At 46.4% G+C, this 22,099-nt stretch overlaps 1 protein-coding gene across 1 annotated transcript in view; it reads right to left on the bottom strand.

The window, feature by feature from the left end:
• The window catches only part of LOC121541970 (A disintegrin and metalloproteinase with thrombospondin motifs 2), a 59,170-nt gene that overhangs the window by 2,709 nt on the left and 34,362 nt on the right, over positions 1-22,099 (bottom strand). Inside the window, exons 5-21 of the mRNA XM_041851381.2 lie at positions 16,390-16,473; positions 14,518-14,674; positions 13,944-14,049; positions 13,609-13,755; positions 12,911-13,043; positions 8,422-8,535; positions 8,085-8,230; positions 7,820-7,995; positions 5,793-5,926; positions 3,729-3,852; positions 3,447-3,527; positions 2,792-2,955; positions 1,694-1,850; positions 1,332-1,464; positions 895-1,102; positions 620-749; positions 431-505 (exon numbers count right to left, since the gene is read on the bottom strand). Of these exons, the coding sequence (XP_041707315.1) occupies positions 431-505; positions 620-749; positions 895-1,102; positions 1,332-1,464; positions 1,694-1,850; positions 2,792-2,955; positions 3,447-3,527; positions 3,729-3,852; positions 5,793-5,926; positions 7,820-7,995; positions 8,085-8,230; positions 8,422-8,535; positions 12,911-13,043; positions 13,609-13,755; positions 13,944-14,049; positions 14,518-14,674; positions 16,390-16,473 (2,269 nt within the window). The remainder of the gene's footprint in view (positions 1-430; positions 506-619; positions 750-894; positions 1,103-1,331; positions 1,465-1,693; positions 1,851-2,791; positions 2,956-3,446; positions 3,528-3,728; positions 3,853-5,792; positions 5,927-7,819; positions 7,996-8,084; positions 8,231-8,421; positions 8,536-12,910; positions 13,044-13,608; positions 13,756-13,943; positions 14,050-14,517; positions 14,675-16,389; positions 16,474-22,099) is intronic.

Here is a 22,099-nt window from a genome sequence, read left to right as displayed (position 1 = left end):
AACACGTAACCAGTGAGCAACTCCATATACAGAGGCTAGGCCACGATTATAGTCTCACAGGCAGGACTTAATAGAGCCTTATCAGAGATGGAACTTCCATTTCTCTCTTCAGTGAGGATTTCAAGGCCAGCTTTGCAGCCTACAGCACAGTCAGACCCCTGAAGGAGAGAGCGTGTGCTGTGCGTGTGAGAGAAAGAGCCAGAGAAACAGAGACCACAGCACAGGAAGTCTCCCTTTCTCAGCCAGACAGAGAAGCCACAGACAGGCAGGCAGGAGCCATCCTCCAGTGTAGAGGAGAAGAGGAGAAGAGGAGAGAGACAATGTCAGGGCATTCTGCCCCGCAGAGAGAGGCAGAGAGAGAAGGGTAAAGTCCAGGTGAGCAGAGGCATGCAGCGGACTCCTCGCTCCGAGCTATAGAGGGGATGTTTACTTGAGGAGATCTTGGGAGCAGGGAACTCTGGGTTGGCCCGCGACAGCCACTGGATCAAAAAGTTTCTTCCGTCACCTGAGAACAAAACAAACAGAATATGATGATGTGAAAATCTATTAATATTGTTTCAGTAATAAATTGTTTCAGTACTTGTGTTCAATAAGTTAAGCCTTCTGATTGGACAGTCACCTGTGCAGGGGACTAGCTGGCAGGTTCTGAGTGTGATGGGTTTGGCCTCCATGCAGAGTCCCACTGAGTTATCAGAAGTGTTGCACAGAGCCTGGCGCTCCTGGGTCCCGTTGCCACACGTCACCGAACACTAAAAAATACACACGCATGCACGCACACACACGCACACACACACACACACCTCTGAGTTCAAGATTCCATGGAAACAAGTGTTTGCATAGAATGCTGTCAGTAATAGTGGAGAAATATTCACGTGGCTTTCAACACATACTCACCTGGGACCAGGGTCCTGCACCCCACTTGGCAGAGCACAGCTGGCGGTTGCAGGGTCGTCTTCCCACTGGCCTGTCATCATTACAGTACTTGCTGTGGATGGTACGTTGGCCACCGCCGGAGAGGGGCTGCAGACAGAAGACAGAGCGGGTCTGGTAGCCAGTCTTCCCACAGGATGAACTACACTCCTCCCAGTCCCCAGTGATCCAACTGGAGATTAGAGCAGACACACACACATCACCGTACAGGAGGAGTGGGAACAGAATGACTTACTGAGACACAACAGGAATATTAATAGCTTATTTACAGAATTGGTAATACAATAGTTACATAGAACATTCACAGCGCACGGCCCACACACAGACACAGACACAAACACAGACACACACACACACACACACACACAGACGCACACACACACACTAATGCATTCACATACACTGGCTGGGAGCACTCTTTCTGGCTGCAGTCCCTGCTGATAGCTCGGGGCTTGTCGATGTTCACACAGAGGGTGCGGTGGACCATCTTCCCATCTGACTTTCTCCTGCAGCCAAACCTTGTGTACTGCTTACCTAGAGAGGGCACAGAGTGTACACACTACCACTCACAACAACAAATCAATCAATCAATCAAATGTATTTTATAAAGCCCTTTTTACATCAACAGTTTTCACAAAGTGCTTTACAGATAACCATCCTAAAACCTCTTTAAGCAAGCAATGCAGAGGCAGAAGCACCAACAACGTTGGTCAACATCCAAGGTTATTTGGCAGTTGAAGACAGGAGGAGGTTATGTTGTTACCTCCACAGGGCCTCGAGCAGTGAGACCACTTCTTCAGAGCCCACTCAAAGTAGGCTGTGTCCTCCTGCACCAGGTTACTTTCTATGGACGACTGCAGCTCTTCGTGGAGAAAGTACTTGTAGGAGAGAGTAACTTTGGAGTCACCGTGGGAACGGATCTGTGGGATGGAAAAGATAATGTAAATTCCAAAACGATACACTTGTTCACAGCTGAACTCTGATACAATTGAAAAAGAACAACCAAATCACCTAGTGATTGCTGACATCAACATCCGAACAAAACAGACGATCGATGAGCCGAATCATGGACGCTACACTAACCAATCAGTGTTGAACACAACACAACAGCCATTAACGACTAATAGTAAGTTGTAGAGCAACTTGAGATGTGGCAAACATTACAGCAACAATGATATGCACCGGTACCCCCCTGTATATATAGCCTCCCTACTGTTATTTTATTTTACTTCTGCTCTTTTTTTCTCAACACTTTTTTTGTTGTTGTTTTATTTTTACTTTTTTGTTAAAAATAAATGCACTGTTGGTTAAGGGCTGTAAGTAAGCATTTCACTGTAATGTCTGCACCTGTTGTATTCGGCGCATGTGGCCAATACAATTTGATTTGATTTGATTTGATATGGTCCATTTTCTGTAACTACTGTGGATTTTCTGTAACTAACTCTTCATGAGGCAAACAGATGCGCTGAGGTTTTAGCCAACAATATGGCTGGATAGTGAATACTCATTACACAGAGAACATTTCAGGTTGAATTATTTCCTGAAGCTACTGCTATATTTCTGTTGGTGGGGTGGTTTTTAACTTTAAGTGGATAAAGACTAAACCATGATACCAAAAACATTACTCTGTGGCATAATGTAATGGGCGGGATCTAAACCCAGGACACCTACATCTTGACCGTTAGACGATGAGGACATTTCCTCTTGGGTTGATGGTGACACTTATTTTGAAGTCGCAGGAATGTCTACCTCATCCCGAGACCATGAGCCTGACTCATGTTCGCTACACATGTGCACATCAATACAGGTCATCTCAGTCATTTGTACTGGCCAGGGACCTGAGTGTAAAGAAATGACTCACCATGACCAGAACAGTGTATCTGAGAGGTCCTGTGGTCTGGACGGTCTCCATGTCGTCATCGTTGTGGTACTCCCACTCCACCCCCTTCTCTATCACCGTACGGGACTCTGGGAAATCGTCCTCATCGTTCAGGAACAGATGACCTGTGGCCTGGTTCTTCACCGCTGAGGCATGTACAACAAGGAGAACAGCATGTACTGATTTGGCTGAGCTCGGATTTTCTCAGCTTCGTCATCATGGCAGGGACAAACCAGAGACATTTGGCAGGATTATGATAATGAGCACCAGGGCCTGAATTGACTCAACCTAATCAAGAAGAAAGTTAAAGTTGGTATTCCTCAAAAAGGTTATTGGAAATGTTCTTAAATTATTTCTTAATTTTCTCCATGATTAAAAAGTTAAAGATGAAATTAGATTCTTGAGCCAGTATAAATGAGTATCCGCACTGGATCTCTTCCCAGCAGTCCAGATGCACTATGGGCAGCCGACTAAAGTATTCTGTACTCTCAAACCCAACGCAGCCAAAACTTGACTGAAACAGCAATTAATAACAAACTTCCTTAACCAAGCCACAGACTACTGATTTATAGAGGCCAACATCCTGGATATTAACGAGCCACTCTGATATTCACAGAAGCAACATAAATAAACCTACCAAGGATGTGAGGGGTCGCCTTGAACTCCTGAATCAACAGATGTCTGGCCCCTCGAGGGATTTCAAGTATCTTTAGGAAACCTGAAACAAATCACAAACAAAATACAATAGATGAACAACAGTCTCGTCTTGGTATTAAAACAGCTTCAGATACTGAGAAAAGCATCCCTGTGGATGTTGACACAATGTCTCATATCTGAGATTGTAAATGTGTATGTGTGTGTTGGGGGTAGGTGTCATGTTACTGGAAGTGAGGGTAGAAGAAGTTGAGGAAGGGCTCACCTTCCTTTTTAGCGCTCCTAGTGAAGTTCCCCTTGATGATCTTACAGCTGGAGTTGTCTCCACCACAGATCCCACACTTGTCCTCCTGCATGTCTGACGCTATCTGGTTATCACAGCCCACATGCTGTAGAGAGATAAGCTGAGTCAGTGTATGGGAATATGGGATCAGGGAGAGGAGTGGACCTGGATTGGTCATTCAGGACAAAGAGATTATTTCTGACAGAATACAAAATCCTCATTGACTTAAAACCTCCCCCCATTACAGTCAACATAAAAGAGTGAGAGAGAGAGTGAGAGAGAGAGCGAGGAGAGAGCGAGAGAGAGTGTGAGTGAGGGTGAGAGAGAGAGAGAGAGAGGGAGAGAGAGGAGAGAGTGAGAGAGGAGAGATAGGAGAGAGAGGAGAGGGAGGAGAGAGAGAGTTGAGAGAGAGGAGAGAGAGGGAGAGAGGAGAGAGGGAGAGGAGAGAGAGAGTGAGAGAGAGGAGAGAGAGAGTGAAAGAAAGAGAGAGAGAGAGAGAGAGAGGAGAGAGAGAGGGGATAGAGAGAGTGAGAGAGCGAGAGAGTGAGAGAGAGAGGAGAAAGAGAGAGGAGAGAGAGAGAGAGTGAGAGAGAGAGGAGAGGAGAGAGAGAGAGAAGAGAGAGAGAGGAGAGAGAGAGAGGAGAGAGAGAGAGAGAGAGAGAGAGAGAGAGAGAGAACCCATTGCCCTTTATGGCTGTGAGGTCTGGTGTTCGCTCACCAACCAAGAATTCACAAAATGGGACAAACACCAAATTGAGACTCTGCATGCAGAATTTTGCAAAAATATCCTCTGTGTACAACGAAAAACACCAACTAATGCATGCAGATCAGAATTTGGACGATAACCGCTAATGATCAAAATCCAGAAAAGAGCCGTTAAATTCTATAACCACTTAAAAGGAAGCGATTCCCAAACCTTCCATAACAAAGCCATCACCTACAGAGAGATGAACTTGGATAAGAGTCCCCTAAGTAAGCTGGTCCTGGGGCTCTGTTCACAAACACAAACAGACCCCACAGAGCCCCAGGACAACAACAACAACACAATTAGACCCAACCAAATCATGTGAAAACAAAAAGAGAATTACTTCACACATTGGAAATAATTAACAAAACAACAGAGCAAACTAGAATGCTATTTGTCTCTAAACAGAGAGTACACAGTGGCAGAATACCTGACCAGTGTGACTGACCCAAATTTAAGGAAAGCTTTGACTATGTACAGACTCAGTGAGCATTGCTATTGAGAAAGGCCGCCGTAGGCAGACCTGGCTCTCAAGAGAAGACAGGCTATGTGCACACTGCCCACAAAATGAGGTGGAAACTGAGCTGCACGTCCTAACCTCCTGCCAAATGTATGACCATATTAGAGACACATATTTCCCTCAGATTACAGAGATCCACAAAGGATTAGAAAACAAACCCCATTTTGATAAACTCCCTTATCTACTGGGTGAAAACCACAGTGTGCCATCACAGCAGCAAGATTTGTGACCTGTTGCCACAAGAAAAGGGCAACCAGTGAAGAACAAACACCATTGTAAATATAACCCATATTTATGTTTATTTATTTACCCTTTTGTACTTTAACTATTTGCACATTGTTACAACACTGTATATATACATAATATGACATTTGAAATGTCTTTATTCTTTTGGAACTTCTGAGTGTAATGTTTACTGTTAATATTTATTGTTTATTTCACTTTTGTTTACTATCTACTTCACTTGCTTTGGCAATGTTAACATACGTTTCCCATGCCAATAAAGCCATTCAATTGACATTTTAATTTAATTTAATTGAGAGAGAGAGAGAGAGTGCGTGACTGAATATGCATGTGGGTGCAGGGGTTCTCATCAGTATGATAAACAGTTTATCAAACCTATATGGAAAACAGGCCTAACTACCAGAGGAACTAGCCAGTAGCAGCAGATTGTATAAGACAATGTAATGTTTATGGTAATATTTAATGAGGAGGATAATGTTCCTTCATGCCTTCATGCATGACTTCTGGATACAGGCCATAAGACCTGGGCGATGCCTACCTCACAGTCTCCCCGCACACAGATACTGTAGGAGTCTTTGTAGGAGCAGCGTGTGCCATCGTGAACCATCCTGTTCATGGCCACCACGTCTCCTGTCTCCTTGGACTGGCAGTAGAGTTGGCATCTCTCATCAACTACAGTACAGAGAGCAGAGGAGCGGGGGAGGGGGGTCATACAGTACAGTAGCCTTCAGCTTTCTTTGACACCTGTGTTAACCTTTCGAACAGGCTTTCATTAAGGTAGTAACGGTATGTCTTGTTCTAGAGAGAGATGCATGACTTCACTTGAGTCCCTTGCATGGTAAACTGTGGAAACAGTTGTGGCCGTATTCCTGTCCATTCCCCACTAGCACAAATGAAACCATCTGAACAAACAGTATTTTGAATTCTATATTATAAACTGGGTGGTTCGAACCCTGAATGCTGATTGTTCTGAAAGCCGTGGTTTACCACGGGTATGACAAAACATTTATTTCTACTGCTCTAATTACGTTGGTAACCAGTTTATAACAGCAATAAGTCACCTCTGGGTTTGTGGTATATGGCCAATATACCACGGGTAAGGGCTGTATCCAGGTACTCCGCGTTGCGTCGTCCATAAAAACAGCCCTTCGCCGTGGTATATTGGCCATATACCACACCCCCTCGTGCTTTATCGATTAATTATACTATGTCTGCATTCTTTAGTCATGATGATACACATGTATGACTATAACAACACAGTAGTGGAAGAGGCAGTGTCAGGGAGTAAAGAGAACCTTCATTAATAAAGCGAATCAAAAAAAGCAATAATCTTCCCCCGTGGAGGAAAGCAGGAGATTCCTGAGTAATGACATTTCCATGTGTCCTTCTTCAAACCAACGTTCCCTCGACATGTGGCGTTGGCCTGCCTGTGTGTGTGTGTGTACCAGCAGTGCTGTCTGTGTGTCTGTTTGAGCCGGGCCTCTCAGATTTCCCAGTAAACCAATCAGTCCCCAAAACCCAGGTTTACTCTTCTGATCCAACTCAGAAAAATCATTATGGTAATGAGACTTGAGCTACTGGTTAATACACTGTGAAGCCATGTGAAGTAGTGTGGATGTCAGTACAGCCAGATGCCTATGCTCCTCCTCCTCCTCCTCCTCCTCCTCCTCCTCCTCCTCCTCTTCCTCTACCTCCCCCTCCTCCAAACCCTCCTCCTCCTCGTCCTCCTCCTCATCCTCATCCTCCTCTTCCTCCTCCCCCTACTTTCCTCCTCCCCCCCTACTCTCCTCCTCCTCCTCCCCCTACTCTCCTCCTCCTCCTCCCCCTACTCTCCTCCTCCTCCTCCCCCCTACTCTCCTCCTCCTGCTCCCCCTACTCTCCTCCTCCTTCTCCCCCTACTCTCCTCCTCCTCCTCCTCCCCCTACTCTCCTCCTCCTCCTCCTCCCCCTACTCTCCTCCTCCTCCCCCTACTCTCCACCTAAAGCTAAGCTGTCTGTTTTGCTTATGTAACTTCAGAGTTTTATAATGGTTTGGCATGGAAGTCCTGGCCTCACAACGGAAAAATGAGAGCAGTGGTCTACACTTTTTCCTCTCTCTGCCTCAACAGAACCTCCAAGCCAACTTCTGAGTAAAAAACACATCTGGCCTGAGTGGTAACAGCTGCTGTGAGGGCATTATAAACCTCCTATCCTTACTGGTCCAATCTCTGGACAGTCCATAGGGAACAGCATGCACAAAAAGTACTAATCAAAGTGGAGAGGTGATAGGATGGAGAATATCCAACTCTTATTATATTCAGCTTCTAAGTGTAAAAATATGGCAAATAGTTGGGTCTTATGTTTTGCATGTCGAACATATTGTGTCAATTTTGTGAGTGTACTTGCTTAAACGATGCTATTCACAATGTATTTAACGTATGGGACAGTCAAGACAGTGGTAGTTATGCTATAACACAGTCCCCATTTTTAAGAATAGGGCTAACGTCAGTCTGAATGAACGTTTCTCTGGTCCCTCTGTCTTTTTCAATGCATTTTGACTCCCAGCCAGTCAGCGCTGTGGACTTACTGTCAGGATGCTCATAGGGCAGCCAGTGGTGCTTGGTGTTGTCATACTCAAAGTAGGGCTCCCACATCTTGCACTGCTCCTCCCTGAAGTCAACCAAGGGCTTGGAGCACTCCTCTAGGTTGCACAGCTGGAACTCATAGCTGTTGCCATAGCAGGTGCGTCCTCCATTGGCAGGGCTGAGTTAGGGCAAAGGAGAGAGACAGCGGGAGTTCCTTTACATTTGAGACATTACAGATGCCTTCCTATCGTCTTGTGCTGTACTCACATTGGGTTGTCACACTGACGGGTCCGGAAGCGCACACCACCCCCACAGGTGCGAGAGCAGGAGCCAAAGTTACTCCACTGGCCCCAGGCACCATCCTGCCTCAGAATGTCTGGGGTCAACTTGATGCAGTAACCCTTGAAGCAGTGCTGAAAGAGAGGGAAAGAGAGGAAGAGAGAGAGAGAGAGAGAGAGAGAGAGAGAGAGAGAGAGAGAGAGAGAGAGAGAGAGAGAAGGGAGAGAGAGGGAGAGAGAGAGAGAGAAAGGAAGAGAGTTGTCACTGCATATGTTGACACAACATTGTAGCAAAGCACTAGCATGTAAAGAGGAACCTTTCTTACTTTCCCTGGTGCACACTTAGTGCCGTCGATGGGCGGACCCTTCTTGGTTTTGCAGAAGAATGGGTTGTCTGGGTGACTGCACCAGAGCTGCTTGCAGGGGTCGTAGGTGCCGTACTAAAAGAAACAGATTCATGCTCTCTCTCAGATGCAGATAACATGTCAACCAAGAAAACATAAACTATAGTGTATGTACACAACCGTCCAACATTGCCGTTGGTGGAATTCCCTGAATACTATACCTGTCCAATGTATCTCTAATATTGTGAATAGTTGTAAGCTTACCTGTCCAATGTATCTCTAATATTGTGAATAGTTGTAAGCTTAAACAAGATATGGTTTACTCAGAACAATAATTCATACTGTCATTAAGGACGTCTATGTTAATATTTACATTTTGTGAAGTACAAACATTACCAAGGCCATTCAACAAGACATTAAACATGTGGTCAAATCTGATGCACCAAGACATTGAACGTGGTCAAATCTGATGCACCAAGACATTGAACGTGGTCAAATCTGATGCACCAAGACATTGAACGTGTCAAATCTGATGCACCAAGACATTGAACATGTCAAATCTGATACACAAAGACATTGAACATGAGGTCAAATCTGATGCACCAAGACACTGAACATCTGGTCAAATCTGATGCAACAAGACATTGAACATGTGGTCAAATCTGATGCACCAAGACATTGAACATGTGGTCAAATCTGATGCACCAAGACATTGAACATGTCAAATCTGATGCACCAAAACCACCATTTTTTTTTTACATAGTGTCACGATCGTCATAATGATTGGACCAAGGCGCAGCGTGATATGCGTACATCTTTTTAATAGTGTACTGGCAACACGATACAAAACAACCAAACGAAACGTGAAGTCCTCGGTTAACAACACAAACCAACACGGAACAAGATCCCACAAAACACAAGTGCACAACAGGCTGCCTAAGTATGGTTCCCAATCAGAGACAACAAGCAACAGCTGATTCTCGTTGCCTCTGATTGAGAACCACCCCGGCCAACATAGAAAACACATGAACTAGAAACTGAACATAGAACACAAAACATAGACTCTACACACCCTGGCTCAACATATAAGAGTCCCCAGAGCCAGGGCGTGACAGTACCCCCAAAGGTGCGGACTGCGACCGCGCCAACATAAACCCAACAGGGGAGGGGCCGGGTGGGCATTCCTCCTCGGAGGCGGATCCGGCTCCGGGCGTGACCACCTCCCTCTAACAACCCCCCCGTAGCGCCCCTGGTCTGGTCTGGCCCCGCTAGCTGGAGCTGGACTGGACATCGGTGGAGCGGATTGCTTAGGCTCCGGTGTGGAGCAGCTGACCGGTACCTGACCAGGCACCGGTGAAACAGGCACGGGCTGTGCCGGACTGACGACGCGCACCACAGGCTTGGTGCGGAGAGCAGGAACGGGCCGGACCGGGCTGGCGACGCGCACCACTGGCTTGGTGCGGGGAGCAGGAACGGGCCGGACCGGGCTGACGTCGCGCACCACTGGCTTGGTGCAGGGAGCAGGAACGGGCCGGACCGGGCTGACGTCGCGCACCACTGGCTTGGTGCGGGGAGCAGGAACGGGCCGGACCGGGCTGCCGACGCGCACCACAGGCTTGGTGCGGGGAGCAGGAACAGGCCGGACCGGGCTGACGAAGCGCACCACTGGCTTGGTGCGGGGAGCAGGAACAGGCCGGGCCGGGCTGACGACGCGCACCATAGGCTTGGTGCGGGGAGCAGGAACGGGCCGGACCGGGCTGACGAAGCGCACCACTGGCTTGGTGCGGGGAGCAGGAACAGGCCGGGCCGGGCTGGCGACGCGCACCATTGGCTTGGTGCGAGGGGAAGGAACAGGCGGGGCCGGGCTGGCGACGCGCACCATTGGCTTGGTGCGAGGGGCAGGAACAGGCCGGGCTGGCGACGCGCACCATTGGCTTGGTGCGAGGGGCAGGAACAGGCCGGGTCGGGCTGGCGATGCGCACCATTGGCTTGGTGCGAGGGGCAGGAACAGGCCGGACCGGGCTGGCGACACGCACCATTGGCTTGGTGCGAGGGGCAGGAACAGGCGGGGCCGGGCTGGCGACGCGCACCATTGGCTTGGTGCGAGGGGCAGGAACAGGCCGGGCCGGGCTGGCGACGCGCACCATTGGCTTGGTGCGAGGGGAAGGAACAGGCCGGGCCGGGCTGGCGACGCGCATCACAGGCTTGGTGCGAAGGGCAGGAACAGGCCGGACCGGGCTGGCGACGTGCATCACAGGCTTGGTGCGAGGGACAGGAACAGGCCGGACCGTACTGGGAACACACACCACTGGCCTTGTGCAGGGATCAGGAACGGGCCGGACCGGACTGGTAACACACCTCAGTACCTCTCGCCGTGCCTCTACACTCTCCTTCCCTCCAATGACCAATGGCCCCCGTAACCTGGTGGCCTTCTCTCCTAGTCCACAATCTCGCCCTGTAGCTGCCTCCAGCAGCCCCGTCGTCCATGCCATGTGCCCCCCCAAAAAAATGTATTGGGGTTGCCTCTCGCCTGTCCGACGACGACACTGTTGGCGACGTACCTCCTCTATCGCCAGGGCTTTAACTTTAGCCCATGGCCCTTTGCCCGCGAACATATCCTCCAAGGACCACCATTGGCCCACCTGGGCCATCGCCAACCTCTCCAGCTCCTTACCCGGCATTTGCTCCTGGAAACGCTGCTTGGTCCTGTTTTGGTGGGATCTTCTGTCACAATCGTCATAATGATTGGACCAAGGCGCAGCGTGATATGCGTACATCTTTTTAATAGTGTACTGGCAACACGATACAAAATACAAAACAACCAAACGAAACGTGATGTCCTCGGTTAACAACACAAACCAACACGGAACAAGATCCCACAAAACACAAGTGCACAACAGGCTGCCTAAGTATGGTTCCCAATCAGAGACAACAAGCAACAGCTGATTCTCGTTGCCTCTGATTGAGAACCACCCCGGCCAACATAGAAAACACATGAACTAGAAACTGAACATAGAACACAAAACATAGACCCTACACACCCTGGCTCAACATATAAGAGTCCCCAGAGCCAGGGCGTGACACATAGTCTGTCCACGAGAGATTACTCACAGCACAGTACAGTCAGATACATTCGCAGGAGTATGTTTCACGAGTCACGTCTTAACTACAGTGATTTAGACTATGTTAAAATCACCCCATCTTTGCTAACTCCAATACCATCAATCAAAATAACAACCTGTGTGAGAACATACATGTTACCTGACCCTAAGGACATGGAAAACATCATGGAGGCATGTTTACGTGTGTGTGTGTGTGTGTGTGTGTGTGTGTGTGTGTGTGTGTGTGTGTGTGTGTGTGTGTGTGTGTGTGTGTGTGTGTGTGTGTGTGTGTGTGTGTGACGTGTGTGTGTGACGTGTGTGTGTGTGTGTGTGTGTGTGTGTGTGTGTATACACATGAAGACAGATCTGTAAAATACGTCACCTTACAGTCCACCAGATGCATAATATATTAGCCCTGATCGACACAAAATACATTAATGTCACAAAGACTAGACAGTGACATGGTTAAACACCCTGGCAGACACCTTAACAGCTACATGGTTTGTGGACAACATTCAACAAAGAAGTTATGGACACAGTCTTGTCTGACCTAGGTTGATCCCTTACCTGCTTTGCTGAACGGGCCGCCCTTCGCAGCTAAGGAAATAGTTTGACAAGAAAGTGAAGCAAAGTGTCCAATAGGCACTCCCTCCAATTTACTCCAGAATGTGATCCAGAAACCCGCTGTTACAGCTGTTTTCATTTTCTTCTTTCCACATCAAACAAAAACCATCTCTCCAAATAGTTCAGCCTTCTTGAAACTAAACAATGAAAAACATTTGAATATAACTGACTCTGAAATGTGGTTTTCCTCTTCAGAGAGGGACAATTAAACTTCAGCATTGTTTTGTATTTCTTCTTTTTCATCTAAAGAGGTCATACTGCACCAACATATCTGCTTTTAACTCAGGTCATACTGCACCAACAGATCGAGTCAGCCTGCTTTGAACTCAGGTCATACTGCACCAACAGATCAAGTCAGCCTGCTTTGAACTCAGGTCATACTGCACCAACAGATCAAGTCAGCCTGCTTTGAACTCAGGTCATACTGCACCAACAGATCAAGACAGCCTGCCTTTAACTCATGAGTTCATAAAAATCATATTTGTTCCCCTGGATGCCTTAAAAGCTAAGATGGTCAGACTCTGACCTAGTCAAAGTGGTGAAGGAGGAAGTCGTCAAGGAGGATGGTCATTAGAGAGACGCTTGGGTGACGCTCAGGCTCTGTTGGATTGGGCCCAGATGGTGGCCTTTCTAAGGGATGGATATTCAATTCAATTGGTAGCAGCACTAGACACTGCTGGTGTGGCGACTGGTCAGCTTGTTGGGCATACGGGTACATATGGCTGTGAGGTTGAGGAAGGACTCACCGCCTTGCACATGGTGTAGCCGGCGCCAAAGTCAAAGCGACACTGCTCGTCCATGGAGTAGTGGATCCCTGGTAACTGTGGCAACGCCGGCCAGTCATGGTCGAAGGGGTCGTCACGGAGACAGTCATACGAGCTGTGGGAGGAAAACATATTAATTGGAGTTGAAGGGTTTGGTTTAGATTTCAGTGTTTCACACTGTAATCCCATAAGGCAGGGGTGTCAGAAATTGTCAAATTTGCAAAAAACTGTTCTCTATCCATCTTTTTTTGTTTTTTAATTTTCGATGCTCTTTGACTGTCTAGTGATTATTGGCGAGCTGGACAATCAAGAAACTCTATGAATGTAGGTCCATTGACTGTGCACAGTGATTACTAGCGAGCTGAACAGTCAAGATCTGTATGAACATAGGTCCATTATCATTTCTACACAGTTTCGATTGGGTTTTAGTCATTTTAAAGTATATGAATTACAATTTACTCAAACCACCCACAGGCCGTATGTTTGAAACCCCTGCCATAAGGGATGAGCCACACGGCTGCAATACACACACAGAAACCTCCCTCCCTCCCTAATTAACCTCATCTAATCTGTAGAAAACCATTAGACAACATAAAGACATTTTATCTGGGGGTAGAGATGTGTATGTCCTGACTGTGGGACCAGAGAGAGGTGAGAGATCAGGATTGATCTGGACTCACTTCAGGTACTTGTTGAGCTCCGCCTGACTGCATCGGGACCAGTGGAAGCGATGGAAAGCAGCCTGCACCAGAGGGGCCATGATGCTGCCCATGGGCACCTCGTCACCACACTCATTACCAGGGGGGCCATCATGCTCCATTCCCAGCCTGACAGGGGAGGACAGGATTGCGTCAAATAAACAGTAGTCTGGGAGTATGCATGCATGTGTACTGTGTGCTGTATTCATTTTCAATAGAGTTTCTTGTTAACCTACAAAATGTAAATGCATCTAACTGTAGTAAGACATGTGTTTGGGTATACTGTGTGTTGAACGGTGTGTGTATAAGTGTCTCACACGTGTCCAGTCTCGTGTGCCACCACGAAGGCAGAGGAGAAGCCGTCCTCGTGGTTGAGAGTGCAGCTCCGCACTGGGTGGCACATACCCGTCACGGGAGCGTAACCTATGCAACGAGAGAGAGAAAGAGAACGAGAAAGAGAAAGAATAATGTTTACTCTTAATGTCTGATTGTGTTTGTCTTTGTTCTGTTTAATTCGCTTTGTTTGTCGTTGTTGTTTTGTTTTAGTTTTTTCACTTGCTTTGGCAATGTAAACATGTTTCCCATGCCAATTAAGCCCCTTGAATTGAACTGAGAGAGAGAGAGAAAGTGAGAGAAAGAAATAGAGAGAGAGAGAGAGCGCGAGAGAGAGAGTGAAAGAGAGAGAAAAAGTGAGAGAGAGAGAGAGAGAGAGAGAAAGTGAGAGAGAGAGAGAGAGAGAGAAGAGAGAGAGAGAGAGAGAGAGAGAGAGAGAGAGAGAGAGAGAGAGAGAGAGAGAGAGAGAGAGAGAAAAGGAGGAAGGAGTGTGTATTCTGTATCCACACACCTGATGTGTATATTGTATGAGAGCACATTAATAAGTATGTCCAGTACCTTGCATGCCGGAGGGGCCAAACTCCTGTCTGGTGAGGAAGATGGCGTGGTCATGGTACTCTGCATCATTCCTGTCTTCCTTCTGCTGCAGGAAGGCCCAGCGACATACGTTCTCCAGACTCTGAGACGGGTTCCCCAGCTCTATCAGACTCATAGACTGGAGCCAATACAGGAAAGGACTAACTGTCACCACATCACCTTAGGAAACGACTAACTGTCACCACATCACCTTAGGAAAGGACCAACTGTCACCCCATCACCTCAGGAAAGGACTAACTGTCACCACATCACCTCAGGAAAGGACTAACTGTCACCACATCACCTTAGGAAAGGACCAACTGTCACCCCATCACCTGAGGAAAGGACCAACTGTCACCCCATCACCTCAGGAAAGGACTAACTGTCACCCCATCACCTCAGGAAAGGACTAACTGTCACCCCATCACCTCAGGAAAGGACTAACTGTCACCACATCACCTTAGGAAAGGACCAACTGTCACCCCATCACCTCAGGAAGGGACTAACTGTCACGACATCACCTCAGGAAAGGACTAACTGTCACCACATCACCTTAGGAAAGGACTAACTGTCACCACATCACCTCAGGAAAGGACTAACTGTCACCACATCACCTCAGGAAAGGACTAACTGTCACCACATCACCTTAGGAAAGGACTAACTGTCACCACATCACCTCAGGAAAGAACTAACTGTCACCACATCACCTCAGGAAAGGACTAACTGTCACCACATCACCTTAGGAAAGGACTAACTGTCACCACATCACCTCAGGAAAGAACTAACTGTCACCACATCACCGTAGGAAAGGACCAACTGTCCCCACATCACCTCAGGAAAGGACGAACTGTCCCCACATCACCTCAGGAAAGGACTAACTGTCACCACTTCGTGTCAGAAAAGGACTAACTGTCACCACATCACCTCAGGAAAGGACTAACTGTCACCACATCACCTCAGGAAAGGACGAACTGTCCCCACATCACCTCAGGAAAGGACTAACTGTCACCACATCACCTCAGGAAAGGACTAACTGTCACCACATCACCTCAGGAAAGGACTAACTGTCAACACATCACTTCAGGAAAGGACTAACTGTCACCACATCACCTCAGGAAAGGACTAACTGTCAACACATCACTTCAGGAAAGGACTAACTGTCACCACATCACCTCAGGAAAGGACTAACTGTCACCACATCACCTCAGTCCCTTCTTACAAACTCTATAAGTGGATGTTGACAACATATTTGTATATTTCCCAGTATGTCTGCAGTGCATTGAAAGGGCTTTTCCCCCAAAGTATTCCTGGCACATCCTGCTAGCAAGTAGGTGGTACTCTTAAATTCCCTCATTAAAATGCAAATCAATTTATAACATTTTTGACATGTGTTTTTCTGGATTTTTTTGTTGTTATTCTGTCTCTCACTGTTCAAATAAACCTACCATTAAAATTATAGACTGATCATGTCTTTGTCAGTGGGCAAACGTACAAAATCAGCAGGGGATCAAATACTGTTTTCCCTCACTGTAGTAACAGGGTTTTACAATTAAATGCACTGTTACCAAAAGTAGATATAGTATAGGTGGATTTTTTTTTTTTTTTATATATATAATTTTTTTGTTTAATTATTTGCCATTTTAAACGTTATACAGACAGACAAGGAGAGGGCACAACACAACAACACAAACTGACCTCCTACCACATCAACCCCCACACCAAACCCCTATGCTCCAACAGAGCCCCACCCCAATCCCAGAGTACAGGAGGATTCTGACATGGGGATCAGTCTATCTCCTACAGGTTACATCTGCTGACCATGTTAGTGAATGACTGAGGCCTACTGTGTCTTACCTTGGCAGGACACAACATGATGATCCGGACCAGAACCACATTGATGTGGGCACCCAGGGTACCATCTTGGTAAATCTCATTCACCTGCAGAGACAGACAGACAGACAAATAGACACATGTGGCCTGACAATACAGTACATGATCTTATACCACAGAATTGTTGAATACTCATTTCTGATTGGCTAGAAATACATTCTAGAGTTGGCATTAATACCAGAAACATGGACATTTGGAATGCATATCACCTGCCTGACGTATTTGAGAGAGGCCGGGGCGGCAGGTAGCTTAGAGGGTAAAAAAATCTGTCGATGTGCCCTTAAGCAAGGCACTTAACCCTAATTGCTCCTGTAAGTCGCTCTGGATAAGAGCGTCTGCTAAATGACTAAAATGTAAATGTAAAATATATAGTGCAGGAGAAGACGGTTAACGGGACCCTGGTACGTCTCCATCTGACATTGATATGTTGGAATTTTATCAATGCCTCATTAATTGGCACCCCAGAAAATGCACCTCTTCCACAGAAATGCTCCTCTTTCTAGAAAAGCACCTCTTCCCCAGAAATGCTCCTCTTTCTAGAAATGCACCTCTTCCCCAGAAATGCTCCTCTTTCTAGAAATACACCTCTTCCCCAGAAATGCTCCTCTTTCTAGAAATGCACCTCTTCCCCAGAAATGCACCTCTTCCCCAGAAAGGCTCTTCTTGTAATGTCATATAAATGTGTCTCTCTCTCTCTGAGAGGAGGTCCTATTCAAAACGTCTCCACACATACACTTAGGGTACAAAACATTAGGAACACTAATATTGAGTTGCACCTAGGGCTGTGGCGGTCACGAAATTTCGTCAGCCGGTGATTTCAAGCAAATAAGTGTCGGTCTCACAGTAATTTACCGTTAATTAACATAAACACATTGGGAATCTCCTAGCTTCCACACATAGCCTACAAGCCACTGATGCAGACTTTTGGAACATCCACATTTTAAAAAGTTTAATAAATCCATGTAATATAGCCTACACCTTCACAATAAATCCATTATGTATTTTAGACAGGTCTAAAGAAGCATGATATGAAGAAAATGTAGTCTATTTCAGAAGAACATAATAGATACTCTGAGTTGTCCTTTTGTTGCGGGTGTAGAATTTCGCTACACACGCAATAACATCTGCTAAATATGTGTATGTGATTTGATTTGATTGGATGTTAGGTCCTGATCTGGCTATGCCAAATGGCTGTGGGCTACACTAGTTCATTTAGCAGACAAGATTTGCTTAGAATAAAAAATAATGCCACGGAATTGAACAAAGCAATTGAACAAAGCTGAATAAAACGTAAAGGATATTTTCTCCAAACAATTTGAGGGAGTGCGCACATGCGGCTATTCTGTGTTGAGCGGTTAACAAAGAAATAGGTCCTCCTATATGCTTAATTTAAAGTTATTAATGTAACTTTAGTTGTTCTACAAACATTGGGCAATATGTTTTGATTTTTAATACATTGTAAGGCTGCATGATGCGACTCTAATGATGATTTGAAAAAAGTCACTTGAAAGGCATGAGCTCTGCTTTGGTGTTTTTTGCGCAGGCTGTACACACTTCATCAGTCTCTCATTTACAATTTGACAAGCACTTGATAATGCCTCGAATTTCACAGCAGCATCCCCTCTTTGTGTCCGTAAAGCACCCTAAATAGATCCATGCCTTTTGCGGCCAGTGGCCATTGTGCCCTTGGCCCGGAGTGCTGCGTTGTGACCTTCTCTCTGAATGCTGCGCACACTGAAGCATCTCTCACTCACATGGCTCTCCATCACCTGATCGGATCTTTCATACAGGCTACAAGTGAAGACAGACACATCGGGGACGCAACTGCGCGTGTCCTTATCCAATTCCGAGGTGCATATTGAAGATATTGGAAGAACTGTCCACATTCACTTTTCGTCAGCCAACAAGATGAGTAGGCCTAACGAACAGTAAAAGCACTAGCCTACGTCAATCTACTATCCCCCATAGTACACAAGTCAACCTATTCTATTCTGTGCAATAAATAAATATTCCAAACATAGTCTGGGACAGTTGTGGGATGCGATAGATCCCAAATTAATACAACCACTAGCATCAAACTTTTTTATGCAATGTGGCTGACGCAACAGATCAGAACGTTTAGCTTAAAATGTTAATAAACTATTAGGCTATTTCTTCACATTATAAGCACAGCAATGCACACATGGCAGTAGGCTATAAGCAGGAATGTTCCATAAACAGGAAAACACCATTATCAAAAGTGACCGCAAACGCAATTATGCATGTAATGCTTTTATTATAAAGGTGCATTGTTATGGTGAAAATTATCTTCCCCAAACTTGAAACTCACGCTCTGCTTAAGTTAGGCTCTACACCCCTTGTAAAGTGGATTCATGTGCTTAATTTTAAGAAGTTATTTGGCCAATTTATCAAAACATATAGGCCTATGGGCTAGGCTACATGAGGTGTCCTTCTTTAACCTTTAACCTGATTCAAAAAGTCGGAAAAAAACGGCATTGTTTTTTATGTTGGGCATCATTCACAAGTGATAATATATAATTCACAAGTGATAGGCTAATATTGTCACCCATCAGACTATTCTTGATTTAATCTTGCCTTTACATATACTAAATAATATATGTGTGAAATTTGTTTTGATTTAGAATGGACCATTATCATGTACCTGTATCGAAACAGGGGCAGCGGGAAAACATGTCATCTATGCACTTAATAAGCAAATGAAGGATGCTTTTCCCGTGGTTCATTTTCATGCCAGCCAGAGAAGCAATGTGCTTAATATTAGAAAAGTTGAGAAATAAATATAGTAGACCTAGCCTATAGAAAGCTAGAGGCCATCACTCTGTTTTCTCCTGCAGTTGCATAGCCTATAGAAATGTTGCACAACATGAGCTCATGGGCTCTCATGAAATGTTCGATTAGATTTTCGATTACATTTGCATTGATGTCAGAGTGATTAGAGGGACAATAGAGTGCTGACTACCAGGCAGTTAGCAAGTTTGGTAGGCTACTAATGACCAGCAGCAGCATCAGAGCTTGGAGAAGCCTAATTACCGTGACTAAACGGTCATGTGGAATTTGACTGCCTTCATGACTCGTGACCGCCGGTGTGGCGGTACTACGGTTACCGCAACAGCCCTAGTTGCACCCACTTTTGCCCTCTGAACAGCCTCAAATCATCGAGGCATGGACTCTACAAGGTGTCGAAAGCGTTCCACAGGGATGCTGGCCCATGTTGATTCCAATGCTTCCCACAGTTGTGTCAAGTTGGCTGGATGTCCTTTGGGTGGTGGCCCATTCTTGATACACACAGGAAACTGTTGAGCGTGAAAAACCCAGCGGCGTTGCAGTTCTTGACACAAACCGGTGCGCCTGGCCTGGCACCTTCTACCATACCCCGTTCAAATATTTTGTCTTGCCCATTCCCCCTCTAAATGGCACACATAAACAATCCATGTCTCAATTGTCTCAAGGCTTAAAAATCCTTCTTTAACCTGTCTCCTCCCCTTCATCTACACTGATTGAAGTGGATTTAACAAGTGATATCAATATCTGCCTGCCTGTCTCTCTGCCTGCCTGTCTCTCTGTCTGTCTGTCTGTCTGTCTCCCTGCCTGCCTGTCTCTCTGTCTGTCTGTCTGTCTCTGTCTGTCTGTCTGTCTCCCTGCCTGCCTGTCTCTCTGTCTGTCTGTCTCTCTGTCTGTCTGTCACACCTAAGTCTCTGTCTCATTATTCACTTACTCATCTTCCTGTCCAGGCCAGGGCCCCTGGGGAGGAGGCCCACAACACAGTGCAGGGAGAGCGAGGAGTTATCTGTGTGTGAGAGAGAGATGTAGAGGTATAGAGGGAGGGCAGTCCCCTGCTCTAATGAGGCCAGGAGAGGACAACAGGGAGCAGATAGAGACTAACTGACTGACTGACACACTGACTGACTGACACACTGACTGACTGACTGACTGACACACTGACTGACTGACTGACTGACACACTGACTGACTGACTGACTGACACACTGACTGACTGACTGACTGACACACTGACTGACTGACTGACTGACACACAGACTGACACGCTGACTGACAGACAGACAGACAGACTGACGGACACACTGACTGACTGACTGACACACTGACTGACTGACACACAGACTGACACACTGACTGACTGACTGACTGACTGACTGACACACCGACTGACTGACTGACAGACTGACTGACTGACTGACACACAGACTGACACACTGACTGACAGACAGACAGACAGACTGACTGACTGACACACTGACTGACACACTGACTGACTGACTGACACACTGACTGACTGACAGACTGACACACTGACTGACTGACTGACAGACAGACTGACTGACAGACAGACAGACAGACTGACGGACACACTGACTGACTGACTGACACACTGACTGACTGACACACTGACTGACTGACTGACACACTGACTGACTGACTGACTGACTGACTGACAGACTGACAGACTGACTGACAAACTGACTGACACACTGACTGACTGACACACTGACTGACTGACAGACTGACAGACACACACTGACTGACTGACTGACTGACAGACTGACTGACACACTGACTGACTGACACATTGACTGACTGACAGACTGACAGACTGACACACCAACAGACTGACTAACTGACAGACAGACAGACAGACAGACAAACAGACAGACTAACTGACTGACAGATTGACACACTGACAGACTGACTGACAAAAAGGGATTATTTTTGTTGAAAATTTGAGTTCCATGAAACAGCTTGGGAGTTTGACAGTGGGAGACAGAGGTGGATGGAGACAGAGAGATAGAGAGAGAGAGAAAGCGTGAGAGAGAGCGAGAGCGAGAGCGAGAGCGAGAGAGAGAGAGAGAGAGAGAGAGAGAGAGAGAGAGAGAGAGAGAGAGAGAGAGAGAGAGAGAGAGAGAGAGAGAGAGAGCGAGCGAGAGCGAGAGCGAGAGCAAGAGCGAGAGAGAGAGAGAGAGAGAGAGAGAGAGAGAGAGCGAGAGCGAGAGCGAGAGAGAGAAGAAGAGAGAGAGACTCGAGGGAGGGAGGAGAGAAAAAATGGGATAATGCAAAAACCAACTCTGAAGGAAAATCTTTAGCTGTATTATCATATCAGATTGAATCTATTACACATGTGGCAGCCATCTTACGATTTTACAATGAGCCATTACAGGGTTTCTTGACAAAGACTAAAATGACAATATTATAGAATTTGCGTTGGAGTTCAGATACCTGATACACTGAATCCTCTATGTATTATGCAATTGAATGCAGTTGAATTGGCACCAATGCACAAGACTCCAAAGGGAGTCTATCAGAGCCGTTAAGGACCAGTCACCAGTCACCAGTCAGGAGAACACTGCCTGTCTCCCTCATGCTCTCTAGCTCTCTCTCCTCTTCTTCTACATAAGTTGCTAAGCAACCTTCAGAATATGTCCTTGGTAGAAACCTCCTGGGGCCCGGGGCTGGGCAACTCACTCCTGATGGGCGGGGCCAGCTGCACCTGAGCCTGTCTGTCTGTCTGAATGTCTGCAAATCAAACTTTATTTATACAGCAAATTCCTAACAGAGGATGCATTTCAAAGTGCTTAACAAATAAAATAATACAAGTTGAGAAAGATAAAAACACAATACAGTGAGGGAAAAAAGTATT

Source organism: Coregonus clupeaformis, unplaced genomic scaffold, assembly GCF_020615455.1.
Source record: "Coregonus clupeaformis isolate EN_2021a unplaced genomic scaffold, ASM2061545v1 scaf0627, whole genome shotgun sequence".
NCBI lineage: Eukaryota > Metazoa > Chordata > Actinopteri > Salmoniformes > Salmonidae > Coregonus > Coregonus clupeaformis.
This window is presented reverse-complemented; position numbering and strand designations above follow the sequence as displayed.